This window comes from Pristiophorus japonicus, chromosome 15, assembly GCF_044704955.1.
Source record: "Pristiophorus japonicus isolate sPriJap1 chromosome 15, sPriJap1.hap1, whole genome shotgun sequence".
NCBI lineage: Eukaryota > Metazoa > Chordata > Chondrichthyes > Pristiophoridae > Pristiophorus > Pristiophorus japonicus.
The window spans coordinates 57,612,448-57,625,934 of NC_091991.1; the positions used below are offsets into that span (position 1 = coordinate 57,612,448).

Here is a 13,487-nt window from a genome sequence, read left to right on the forward strand (position 1 = left end):
TTTCCTAATCTATGCCATTCAGATAATATTCTGCTTTCCTGTTTTTGCCACCAAAATGGATAACCTCACATTTATCCACATTATACTGCATCTGCCATGCATTTGCCCACTCACTTAACCTGTCCAAGTCACCCTGCAGCCTCTTAACATCCTCCTCACAGCTCACACCGCCACCCAGCTTAGTGTCATCTGCAAACTTGGAGATATTACACTCAATTCCTTCATCTAAATCATTGATGTATATTGTAAATAGCTGGGGTCCCAGCACTGACCCCACTAGTCACTGCCTGCCATTCTGAAAAAGACCCGTTTATCCCGACTCTCTGCTTCCTGTCTGTCAACTAGTTCTCTATCCACGTCAGTACATTACCTCCAATACCATGTGCTTTAATTTTGCACACCAATCTCTTGTGTGGGACCTAGTCAAAAGCCTTTTGAAAGTCCAAATACACCACATCCACTGGTTCTCCCTTGTCCACTCTACTAGTTACATCCTCAAAAAATTCCAGAAGATTTGTCAAGCATGATTTCCCTTTCATAAATCCATGCTGACTTGGACAGATCCTGTCACTGCTTTCCAAATGCACTGCTATTTCGTCTTTAATAATTGATTCCAACATTTTCCCCACTACTAATGTCAGGCTAACCGGTCTATAATTACCCACCTTCTCTCCCTCCTTTTTTAAAAAAGTGGTGTTACAGTAGCTACCCTCCAGTCCATAGGAACTGATCCAGAGTCGATAGACTGTTGGAAAATGATCACCAATGCATCCACTATTTCTAGGGCCACTTCCTTAAGTACTCTGGGATGCAGACTATCAGGCCCCGGGGATTTATCAGCCTTCAATCCCATCAATTTCCCTAACACAATTTCCCGCCTAATAAGGATTTCCTTCAGTCTTCCTTCTCACTAGACCTTCGGTCCCCTAGTATTTCCGGAAGGTTATTTGTATCTTCCTTCGTGAAGACAGAACCAAAGTATTTGTTCAACTGGTCTGCCATTTCTTTGTTCCCCATTATAAATTCACCTGAATCTGACTGCAAGGGACCTATGTTTGTCTTCACTAATCTTTTTCTCTTCACATGTCTATAGAAGCTTTTGCAGTCAGTTTTTATGTTCCCAGCAAGCTTCCTCTCCTACTCTATTTTCCCCCTCCTAATTAAACCCTTTGTCCTCCTCTGCTGAATTCTAAATTTCTCCCAGTCCTCAGGTTTGCTGCTTTTTCTGGCCAACTTATATGCCTTGGATTTAACACTATCCTTAATTTCCCTTGTTAGCCACGGTTGAGCCACCTTCCCCATTTTATTTTTATTCCAGACAGGGATGTACAATTGTTGAAGTTCATCCATGTGATCTTTAAATGTTTGCCAATGCCTATCCACCGTCAACCCTTTAAGTATCATTCGTCAGTCTAATCTAGCCAATTCACATCTCATACCATCGAAGTTACCTTTCCTTAAGTTCGGACCCTAGTCTCTGAATTAACTGTGTCACTCTCCATCTTAATAAAGAATTCTACCATATTATGGTCACTCTTCCCCAAGGGGCCTCACACAACAAGATTGCTAATTAGTCCTTTCTCATTACACATCACCCAGTCTAGGATGGCCAGCCCTCTAGTTGGTTCCTCGACATATTGGTCTAACTAGAGTAATCCTGTTGCATAGAAACATAGAAAATAGGTGCAGGAGTAGGCCATTCGGCCCTTCTAGCCTGCACCGCCATTCAATGAGTTCATGGCTGAACATGCAACTTCAGTACCCCATTCCTGCTTTCTCACCATACCCCTTGATTCCCCTAGTAGTAAGGACTTCATCTAACTCCTTTTTGAATATATTTAGTGAATTGGCCTCAACTACTTTCTGTGGTAGAGAATTCCACAGGTTCACCACTCTCTGGGTGAAGAAATTCCTCCTCATCTCGGTCCTAAATGGCTTCCCCCTTATCCTTAGACTGTGTCCCCTGGTTCTGGACTTCCCCAACATTGGGAACATTCTTCCTGCATCTAACCTGTCTAACCCCGTCAGAATTTTAAACGTTTCTATGAGGTCCCCTCTCATTCTTCTGAACTCCAGTGAATACAAGCCCAGTTGATCCAGTCTTTCTTGATAGGTCAGTCCCATGTATAACTGGCTTATTCTGCTCCATGCAACAGGATTACTCTAGTGCAAAATCCTAACATCCAGTTCAGTAAACATCAAGATTGATCAATCCCACCTAATTCCCTCCTACCAAAAAGAAGCATCTGTGTAAAACTCTGCATATTGGTCACTATGCCATTAGAAGGGTGTTTTGCCATTGAAGCATTCACATGGATGAAATGATACCCGGTCTTAGAAAGTCGGTGTTATGAGGAACGGTTAAAAAATTGGTATTTGGTATCACTTCAAGGTGACCTAAGAGAAGTTTTCAAAATGATGAAGTGGATTGATAAATAAAAAATATTCACACTGACATTGGGTTAAACGTCTATGTGACACCAGGATTAGTTTACAGAAACTCTGCTTGCAGTGAAGAGCATGTTCCAAGAGAGCATAGATTGGAGATTCAGCACGACAGTATTGTAATATAAATGGCTTTGAAGGACAACTAGATGTGGTTTTGGAGAAAGAGGGCATTAAAGGGTATTGTGAGAATGTGGGACTAAGATCAACCAGAAGTCAATACCCATATAATGTGGACTATTGGACCATTATCAAGATTATAAACCAAGGTACTGTCTGGTGATATACTCAGTTGTGCTTTGTAACTTCAAATTTTGACCAGATACTTCCCTTTCTGAGAAATGCTCAAACTATGCCACAGGTTACTCAACATTAATCACATTAGAAGAGTGGGGAAGAGGAAAGGCATGGGTGGTTGGGCGGTCAAAGATAGGAGTGAGCAGGTTGAAAAGGGAGAGAGGGAGGCATGGATGAGAAATGAAGGGTGCAGAGGGATGAAGGGAAATTATTTATCTCTTTAGAAGATGTAAAACTCTAAAGAGCTTTCCCACACTGCACTGAAAGCTGTTTAATTTAAATGGCAAATAGTGTAGTTTAAATAATATGCGAATTTCCTCTCGGGAATTCCCTCCAGACAATAAAAGCATAGCAGAAATAGATGTGATAATTGTAATGTATTTGCCTCATGGATTCTCTGCTTAAGAATTCATAGCAACACATTGCTATTAAGAACTAGTTGGTTTATTAACAAAGGTTTAACAATCACACTACACATTACTGCACATTCACCGGGCTCACAACTGCATACCTCATCGTGGATGATCTAGACCCAACTGACTGGGATTTTATTGAGTCTTGTGAACATCACGTGACTGGCTAAGCCACTCATAATGCAACAGCTCTACAAACCTGTGAGCATACACGAGTGCATGCATTACAATGATCACAGGAAGTAAGTGTATTACACTTACAGGAGTGCACAAATGGAAGACTTTTCATACCTACTCTAGTGTTGCTTACAGTGTGTTTGGACCCAGGGACCTTTGCCTGCCTGCCGTAATAACATGTTTCTTTGCTGTTTGGTTGGTAAATGGTTGCTTTCTTTCTGCTCCCTTTTTCCTTCTTTCTTTTCCAGGCCAGGGGAATGACATGGAGCCCTGAACAGTAATAGAATTTTAAAAAATGTTCGTGTTGGCCCCTTTACTCCTTTACCCAAGGAGGCAAAGAGAGACCTACATCGTGGCTCTGGGCGGAAGGGGACACCAGGCTTCTCATTCCCCTCCGCGGATAGTCGGCAGACTCCAGATTTTGCAGAAGCATGGGGCAAGTGGGCACCTGAGGTGTGCCTGCAGTGCTACAGGTGCTTGCCAGCCCCAAGCAGTCCCAATGCACTCCCACTGACCCCACATACACTGAAGGGTACTGGAGATCCAGGTGTAACTGCTGGGATGGTGCCCCATATGAATTCAGGGACATAATGTTTTTTTAACATTCACAGTGTAAACTTTTTTGTCCTCTTTTTTTTTTTCCCCTCCCCAGAGCTTGGCTCTGAACCCAAGTGATACCTGGTCTGTTCATTCCCTTGCACATGTGCATGAGATGCGTGCAGATGTGGATCGTGGATTAAAGTTTATGAAGCAGACGGAAAACAACTGGAAGGTAAACCTAACAAAGCCAAGCGAAGATAAGTGTTTCCTGATCCAGCCCTGTTAAAGGCCATAAATATAATTATGGCAGTGGACTGGTTCAGCAACACACAACACCACAGGAATTGAAGGGTATAGGTTGAACTCCACTGATTTCTGATTTGCTGAAGGGAGGTTGCTTGTCTCAATTCAGTCTTCACACAGGCAGGGGAACATTGGAGGGGAAACTATCATCACTGAGTTTCTGTTATGTACTTCTATACTAGATGGAGACAGACTGCAAAGTAGATTTCCCGCCTTTTTTTGCAGCTTTAATTGCTGATGTCTTGGCGGGAAATAAATAGGGGAGGGGACTTTGTTCCCCATTTGTAGTTTTTTTTAAAAAAGGTGCTAAGTAACTAAATAACCATCTCTTAGCATTTGGATGAGTGATAAACTTTACTGTTGTGATTTCTTGATTCTGTTTTCAGTACAATAACTAACAAGAATAGATGAGATATGGAAAATCTGAGATGAAGTTAACCAGTACCAATTTTGAACAACTGCTAGCTCAAGATTAGCTCTGCCAGAGGGATGGGAATAGTTGGCCTGTCTGCTGTCTGTCAGTGCAAAAGGGCAGAAAATAAATGATTGTCTTTTCAATCTATTCACAGGGTTCTGACATGCTCGCCTGTCATAATTACTGGCACTGGGCACTCTACCACATTGAAAAGGTTTGTAAGTGATTTGGACACTTGCACCTTCCCATGCTTGCTTGCATCTGTTAATCATCATGTTACAGTTATTTGCACAGCCCGACCTTCAAGCATAAAGACTTTGCAAGCTGTTCCACTGGATAGAAGGATCCTGTACTCCCTCCATACTGGAATCTACACCAGTGAACACGTCATACTGTCACTGACAGGAACAGAAATGATCTAGGAATATGAATACATCTTGACAATATTTTTACAAAAGGGGATCGAGTGGTGCAGTGGGTTCTGCTGAAGGGCAGTTTTCCCCCGGGTGGAAAGTCAGCATGAGGTTAGTGGGGCTGAATCTCTGCACATCTCAGTGGCTGTACTTGAACCCAGTTGATTTCATGGGGACAGTGTCAATTTCAATATTTTAGTCAGCCTCCCAGCGGAATTCCCACCTGCATTGGGGAGGGAGACTGCCTCCTTGCGGGGGTGGGGGGGGGCGGCGGGGCGGCAGTGGCGGGGGGTAAATGCTGTGGCAATCTTGGGTGCCTACTACAATGTTTCTGGGTTGGTTGCTTCCACGGCAGCTGAAGAGGAACGTTAATTTTTTATGAATGATATTTTTTAAATCACTTCCTTGCCGATTAAAAAATTTAAGACACTCGTCATCCCATGCTACAACAGCATTGTGCTCCAGAAACAAGTGTTCCAAGCACCCAGTGCTGCTATGGGACAAATGATGGTAAATACATCACATTACGTATTCTTGGTCATTTTATTTATAATTTCAGTACGCCTGCCCATATTAGGGTGTCTTGCAGGAAATCTCAGATGTAGGTGGTGGCGGGTGGGGACCAAGTGGAATAATTCATCGTCCAATTTTTCTTCCCTGCCTTTCCAGTTTAGCAGTGTAGCCAAGAGGGAATTGGGCCCTTAACTGTTTATTTCTATACCTGGGTTTAAATCCAACTCAAATTGGATAATAATCTCATCAATCTGTCGGTTATAAGGCACATGCACGCAATGAGTTTGGTCTGCCTCAAAACCAGCTCGTAACGAGCATGGAATCACAGCAAAAAGAATTGCCCCTAAAGTGGCACTAATTGGCCTCAGCATGGCTAGTGTGGGAAATGGAAAATTATCACACTGATGCAGATGGGGGTGCTCTTTGAGTTTAATGTTGGGGGAAAATTCGAGGAACTTATGCAGCTGAAGCGACTGGTGTGCCTGATCTCACTTGACATACTGGCTGTTATTGTTCTTCCTGGTGAGTCAGAAGCCAGGGACAAGACATCCAAGCATTAAGGCCCCATCCCAGCAACTGCCCTCCTTCCACTGGTCTTGGTTGAGGTAGGTAGAGGCTCCATTGAATCCCCAATGTAAGGCTGGGACCCGATATATTTCAGTTCTGAGATAATTTGAGGCCCCTCCTGCTGGAGTACCAGTGTGCTGGAATGGCTGTGGATATTCAGCCCCTGATTTTTTTTAAAAGTGCAGAAAATGCTTCAACATGAGGTGTTAAAAAAATAAATTACAAATTTTTGTTTGCATAACCGCTGGGGCAGTGTCCTTCTGACTCCGCCCTCTGTGGAAATCACTTACTGTCCTTGAACTCAAACATGAACAGGAGTCAATCTGAAATAAAAGCAAAATGAACAAGATACTGCTTACTAATACAAAATCTTCTCCAGGTAATAGGAATATACGAATATTGAGGACTGGAAAGGGCTATGGGGATCCAGTTGGCTGGTCCCAGATTTGTTGGTTCTAAATTATGATGACTTATGAAGTCGGTCTCACTCGAGGACAAATTTAGCTGGCAGGGCCTCGCACACTGATGGCCGACGGGGAGAGAGCTCATGACTTTTTGTCCATTGATTATAATGGATGGAAGGATACAGGCAAAGTGCCTGTGATCTTGCGATCTCTGCCAGCTGTGTGCAAGCTCCCACTGGCAGAGCAGGGTTTTACAAAATTTTATGCATTCAATGAAATCTATCAAAAGGAAATGGATTTGGGCCAGATGTGATCAGTTTCCCAGTGAGTGGATACAAAAGCACAGCACAAATCTATCTGGTATGCGCAGCTCACATAGAGGGGCAGAAGAGATAAGAATGTCACACTGGTGAAGTAAGGAATGCTTTCTGAAGCTGAGTTTTAGATGTGTTGTTGAGATCAAGTGGACAGAGATTCATTCGTAGCTGGATTGTACTTTATCTAATCTGAGCATACTTCACCTTACCTTGGAGTTCTTGATATCAGCAGTGATTACCCATAACCCCTCAACTGTATTTACATCCTTATTCTTAGACAATGTTTGCTTCTTATTGATAGTGTTCTTCTCACACAGGGTGAATATGAAACAGCACTCTCAATCTATGATACTCATGTGAGTATAAACTAGCTGAAATGTTTGAAAAAATACTTCATAACAGACATCCATTTTACAGAGTGCCACAATGAGTTTCTCTCGGAATTTCCAAATTTCTGTTTTGTGATGGATGAGGAGAATCAATGGAGGATTGCCAGAAAGATAAAGCTTTACCTGAAGCACTGTGCATCCTGCTGTTGGTACTCACACATCGAGTCTTCAGCAGGGTGGCACCTTATTCCACTAGTCCAAAGAGCAGTGCCTCATGAGTTCTTTAATTTATCAAGAAACTGTGACAATTATCTCATAGAAACATATAAAATTCTGACGGGATTGGACAGGGTTAGATGCAGGAAGAATGTTACCAATGTTGGGGAAATCCAGAACCAGGGAACTAAGGATAAGGGGTAAGCCATTTAGGACCGAGACGAGGAGAAACTTTTTCACTCAGAGAATTGTGAACCTGTGGAATTCTCTACCACAGAAAGTTGTTGATGCAAGTTCGTTAGATATATTCAAAAGGGAGTTAGATCTGGCCCTTATGGCTAAAGGGATCAAGGGGTATGGAGATAAAGCAGGAATGGGGTATTGAAGTTGCATGATCAGCCATGATCATATTGAATGGTGGTGCAGGCTCAAAGGGCCGAATGGCCTACTCCACCTATTTTCTATGTTTCTATCTGCTACAAGCAGACCTGCAGCTAAACTCTACCAGAGGCTGGCACTGCCAATGGCTGTAAAAATCAGTCTGCCACCAGAAACCAGTTCAGAATGACTTGCTCACATTTTGTTTTCCACCATGCCTGTAGGGAAATTCCACTGGCATTGTTGAACTAATCCTGTAGCTTTCTTCAGTGTCAATCTTTTGCTCTTCTATGAATGTAAATGGCTGTTTCTATCTCTATCTTTCTCTCACTCTCGGATTCTGTGCCCCCTGCCTTCCCCCACTTCCTTTCATCTTCCTGTGAAAGTGAAATGTCTATTTTGGCTTTTGGGGGGGCGGGGCAGGGGGGGGGGGTGTGTAGGGGGCAGTGCTGATATTGGCACTGAATGGTTTCTGCTTTGTTTATACCATTTTATTTCAAACACTTTCAGATGTTTCAATGTGGAAGGTCTTATGTAAATACAAGTATTTTATTATAAAAGATCATCGAGCTGAAATGTTAACTCTGTTTCTCTCTGCACAGATGCTGCCTGACCTGCTGAGTATTTCCAGCATTCTCTGTTTATATTTCAGATTTGCAGCATCTGCAGTATTTTGCTTTTGCTTTTTTATTTTATTATTTCTGTCGAATGCATGTGTTTTTCACTGTTTCCTTTCCCTTGTTTTCTGTTGTCTCTTACTGTTATTTTATCTGTAACATATGCAGGTTTCCCCAAGTTGTTTCAACTCTGGAACAATGCTGGATTTAGTGGATGCATGTTCTATGTTGTATCGACTCCAAATGGAAGGTAAATACTTGTCCTTATCCAACACCTCAAAATAAAAATTCTAATTCTTGTTTAAATCTATTCATGGCCTTGCCCGTCCTTACTGCTAACTTCCTCCAGCCCTAAAACCCCCCCTCTGTTCCTCTGACTCTAGTCTCTGGTGCACGCCCTCCACACCCCTTCAGCCCACCATTGGCAGCTGTGCCTTCCGTCACCTAGGTCCCATTTTCTGGATTTGCTCCTTATACCTCTGCACCTCTCTCTTCTCCTTTAAGACTGCCCACAAAGTCCACCTCTGACTAAACTCTTGGTCACCCCTTTTAATATCTCCTCCTTTGGCCTGGCCGCTTTTTGATTACAATTCTATGGAACGCTTTGGGACGTTTTCTGCATTAAAGCTGCTATATAAATGAAAGTTATTGTTGAAACAATTTTGGATATAGTTATCACACACAATACACAAAGAAACACATATTGTTAATAAATTGCAGTGTCGAGGGTGGGGAGGAAGCCAAGTAAACTCCAGTCTACAGTGAGAACGGAAAATAAATTACCATTCTTAATCGGGCCTCACATACCTTTCTTACCTGTTAATTGTATGTGTTAAACTCTATTTATTGCAACTTCTGTTGGTCTGTTTTAGACCATAGGTTGGAGTACTGTGTGCCGTTTTGGACATCCCATTATAGAAAGGACATAAAACCATACCAAACAGCATAGATTCACTCTGGTTATTTTATCGATAGTTATGCGTAGAGATTTGAGCTATTGGCGCTATTTCCCCAGAACAGAAAAGGCTAAAAGGAGCTTAAATTTAGGTTTTTAAAATTAAAAGGGTTTTGATAAGATTAATAGAGAAAGACTAATTCCTCTGGGTGGGGGGAGGGGGGGTTAGTGACAAGGACTCATCAATGTAAAATTGTCAGAGAGTGGGGAAAGAGGTTAGGTGAAATTTCATTATGCAGAGGGTTATAAGAACATAAGAAATAGGAACAGGAGTAGGCCATATGGCCCCTCAAGCCTGCTCTGCCATTCAATAAGATCATGGCTGATCTGATCATGGACTCGGATCCACTTCCCCGCCCGCTCCCCATAACCCCTTATCCCCTTATTGCTCAAGAAACTGTCTATCTCTGTCTTAAATTTATTCAATGTCCCCGCTTCCACAGTTCTCCGAGGCAGCAAATTCCACAGATTTACAACCCTCTAAGAGAAGAAATTCCTCCTCATCTCTGTTTTAAATGGGCGGTCCCTTATTCTAAGATCATGCCCTCTAGTTCTAGTCTCCCCCATCAGTGGAAACATTCTCTCTGCATCCACCTTGTCAAGCCCCCTCATAATCTTACACGTTTCGATAAGATCAGCTCTCATTCTTCTAAACTCCGATGAGTAAAGGCCCAACCTACTCAACCTTTCCTCATAAGTCAACGCCCTCATCCCCAGAATCAACCTAGTGAACCTTCTCTGAACTGCCTCCAACGCAAGTATATCCTTTCGTAAATATGGAAACCAAAACTGCACGCAGTATTCCAGGTGTGGCCTCACCAATACTTTGTATAGCTTTAGCAAGACTTCCCTGCTTTTATACTCCATCCCCTTTGCAATAAAGGCCAAGATACCATTGGCCTTCCTGATCACTTGCTGTACCGGCATACTAACCTTTTGAGTTTCATGCACAAGCACCTCCAGGTCCCGCTGTACTGCGGCACTTTGCAATCTTTCTCCGTTTAAATAATAACTTGCTCTTTGATTTTTTTCTGCCAAAGTGCATGACCTCTCACTTTCCAACATTATACTCCATCTGCCAAATTTTTGCCCACTCACTTAGCCTGTCTATGTTCTTTTGCAGATGTTTTGTGTCCTCCTCACACATTGCTTTTCCTCCCATCTTTGTGTCATCAGCAAACTTGGCTACGTTACACTCAGTCCCTTCTTCCAAGTCGTTAATATAGATTGTAAATAGTTGGGGTCCCAGCACTGATCCTTGCGGCACCCCACTAGTTTCTGATTGCCAACCAGAGAATGAACCATTTATCCCGACTCTCTGTTTTCTGTTCGTTATTCAATCCTCTATCCATGCTAATATATTACCCCCAACCTCGTGAACTTTTTTCTTGTGCAGTAACCTTTTATGTGGCACCTTGTCAAATGCCTTCTGGAAATCCAAATACATCACATCCACTGATTCCCCTTTATCCACTCTGTTCGTTACATCCTCGAAGAACTCCAGCAAATTTGTCAAACATGACTTCCCCTTCATAAATCCATGCTGGCTCTGCCTGACTGGAATTTGCTTATCCAAATGTGCTGCTACTGCTTCTTTAATAATGGACTCCAACATTTTCCAACCACCGATGTTAGGCTAACTGGTCTATAGTTTCCTTCTTTTTGTCTGCCTCCTTTTTTAAATAGGGGCGTTACATTTGCAGTTTTCCAATCTGCTGGGACCTCCCCAGACTCCAGGGAATTTTGGTAAATTACAACCAATGCATCCACAATCTCTGCTGCTACTTCTCTTAAGACTCTAGGATGCAAGCCATCAGGTCCAGGGGATTTATCTGCCTTTAGTCCCATTATCTTACTGAGTACCATCTCCTTTGTGATTGTGTTAAGTTCCTCCTCCCCCCCACCCCCCCCCTCCCTATAGCCCCTTAACTTTCCATTGTTGGAATACTGTTAGTGTCCTCTACCATAAAGACTGATACAAAATATTTGTTCAGAGTTTCTGCCATCTCCATGTTCCCCATTACTAGTTCCCCGGTCTCGTCCTCTAAGGGACCAACATTTACTTTAGCCACTCTTTTCCTTTTTATATACTTATAGAAACTCTTGCTATCTGTTTTTATATTTTGTGCTAGTTTACTTTCATAGTCTATCTTCCCTTTCTTAATCATTTTTTTAGTCGTTCTTTGCTGGCTTTTAAAAGCTTCCCAGTCTTCTGTCCTTCCAGTAGTTTTGGCCACTTTGTATGCCCTTGGTTTTAATTGGATACCGTCCTTTATTTCTTAGCCACAGATTTATTTATTTTCTATTACAACCTTTCCTCCTCACTGGAATATATTTTTCTTGAGAGTTGTGAAATATCTCCTTTATTGGAGTCTGTAATGTTCAGCTCAGGGTATAGTTGAGACACAGACTTTTGCATCTTTTAGGGGGAAAGTGGATAAATATTTGAAACAGAGAAGACACTAGGGCAGTGGGATAGTTTTGGATTGCTCTTGCAAAGAGCTGTTACAGACACAAAGGGCTGAATAGCCTCCTTTTGTGCTGTCAACAACTGCGGTTCTACAAGCTCCTCACTCACCTTTACTGTTAAAGATGACATTTGGTTTGAGGAACCACTTGTGATGGAGAAGAGGATTGCAGTTGTTCTTGCTCTCCAGGATGACTCTGGAGCTGCAGAGAGGGGATCTTCTTCAGGTGTTTGAGGCAAATCTGGTGATCAACGGCCAGGTCAGTCATATGCCCCTTGTACTCGAATGTAGAAACTGGGCTTGAGTCCATGGAGGTGGCTGTTGTAATGGGGGCAATGATGGGAATGGTGGACTATCTGGGAGCTGTGTGGCAAAGGAAGGCAAAAGTGCAAGAGAAGCAACTATGGAACAATTTGATGTATGTGTCAGTGCCAGCGTGCGTGATGAGCTAAAGGTTGGAAGTTGGAGATTGTGCTGGTGAGGAGTTCAGAGATAGATTTTATAGTGGCGACAGAAAGATGACTAAAGGGATATTTAGGGAGAAGGAAATTAAGAAATAATCAAAAGCTGTTATGTTGATGATCAAAATCTTCAAATTAGTCAGGCCTGGTTAAAAGCCCCAAGGAGGAGGAGTTTGTCAATGTAAAGACTCAGTCAGGACAGAAGGGAGATTTCAGGATGGAAGTTGTCAAGGGACCTGGGGCTAGAACCTCCACTTTTTTTACATGCTTAATGCCCATTTTACCGCTGAAATGACGTATAACGCCCATATATCGCCCATTTTGGCACAAAATGGAAACTGACGGGCCTTTTTAGGAAACTTATTGCAGAGCGTTACTTACATAAGAATTAGGAACAGGAGTAGGCCATCTAGCCCCTCGAGCCTGCTCCGCCATTCAACAAGATCATGGCTGATCTGGCCGTGGACTCAGCTCCACTTACCCGCCCGCTCCCCGTAACCCTTAATTCCCTTATTGGTTAAAAATCTATCTATCTGTGATTTGAATACATTCAATGAGCTAGCCTCAACTGCTTCCTTGGGCAGAGAATTCCACAGATTCACAACCCTCTGGGAGAAGAAATTCCTTCTCAACTCGGTTTTAAATTAGCTCCCCTGTATTTTGAGGCTGTGCTCCCTAGTTCTAGTCTCCCCGACCAGTGGAAACAACCTCTCTGCCTCTATCTTGTCTATCCCTTTCATTATTTTAAATGTTTCTATAAGATCACCCCTCATCCTTCTGAACTCCAACGAGTAAAGACCCAGTCTACTCAATCTATCATCATAAGGTAACCCCCTCATCTCCGGAATCAGCCTAGTGAATTGTCTCTGTACCCCCTCCAAAGCTAGTATATCCTTTCTTAAGTAAGGTGACAAAAACTGCACCCATGCGCTTAACGCCGGGAAAAAATATTACTGCCCGCCCACTTTTTGGGGGCGGAATCATCAGAATGGGTGAAATCAACGACCATAATATCGCCCAGCGTTACTTTCCACACGGAATTAATGCCGAGATTCAATAATACCGCCTACCCATTTTTTTTTGTTGTAAAGAGCAGATTTGGAAAAACTAACGCCCAGGAGATCACCCACCGTCACTTTCACCATCTCGCACACCTATAACCCACAATATCGCTCGTCGAAAAAAACGCCCAGAAAAAGCGTAACTGTTCTGAACTAAAGCCAGCGGTGTGGCTGCCATTTTTTAAATTGCAGGTCGCT

At 42.8% G+C, this 13,487-nt stretch overlaps 1 protein-coding gene and 1 long non-coding RNA gene across 4 annotated transcripts in view; one reads left to right on the forward strand and one right to left on the reverse strand.

Moving 5' to 3' along the window:
* Positions 1–13,487, forward strand: part of ttc38 (tetratricopeptide repeat domain 38) — a 94,812-nt gene that overhangs the window by 49,731 nt on the left and 31,594 nt on the right. For 2 of the 3 annotated variants that reach the window (XM_070900498.1, XM_070900500.1), the window contains exons 7-10: positions 3,985–4,104; positions 4,745–4,804; positions 7,122–7,160; positions 8,513–8,594. In XM_070900498.1, the coding sequence (XP_070756599.1) occupies positions 3,985–4,104; positions 4,745–4,804; positions 7,122–7,160; positions 8,513–8,594 (301 nt within the window). The remainder of the gene's footprint in view (positions 1–3,984; positions 4,105–4,744; positions 4,805–7,121; positions 7,161–8,512; positions 8,595–13,487) is intronic. The other variant, XM_070900499.1, reaches the window with a different exon arrangement.
* The window catches only part of LOC139280798 (uncharacterized), a 36,301-nt gene that overhangs the window by 1,198 nt on the left and 21,616 nt on the right, over positions 1–13,487 (reverse strand). The window lies entirely within an intron of this gene.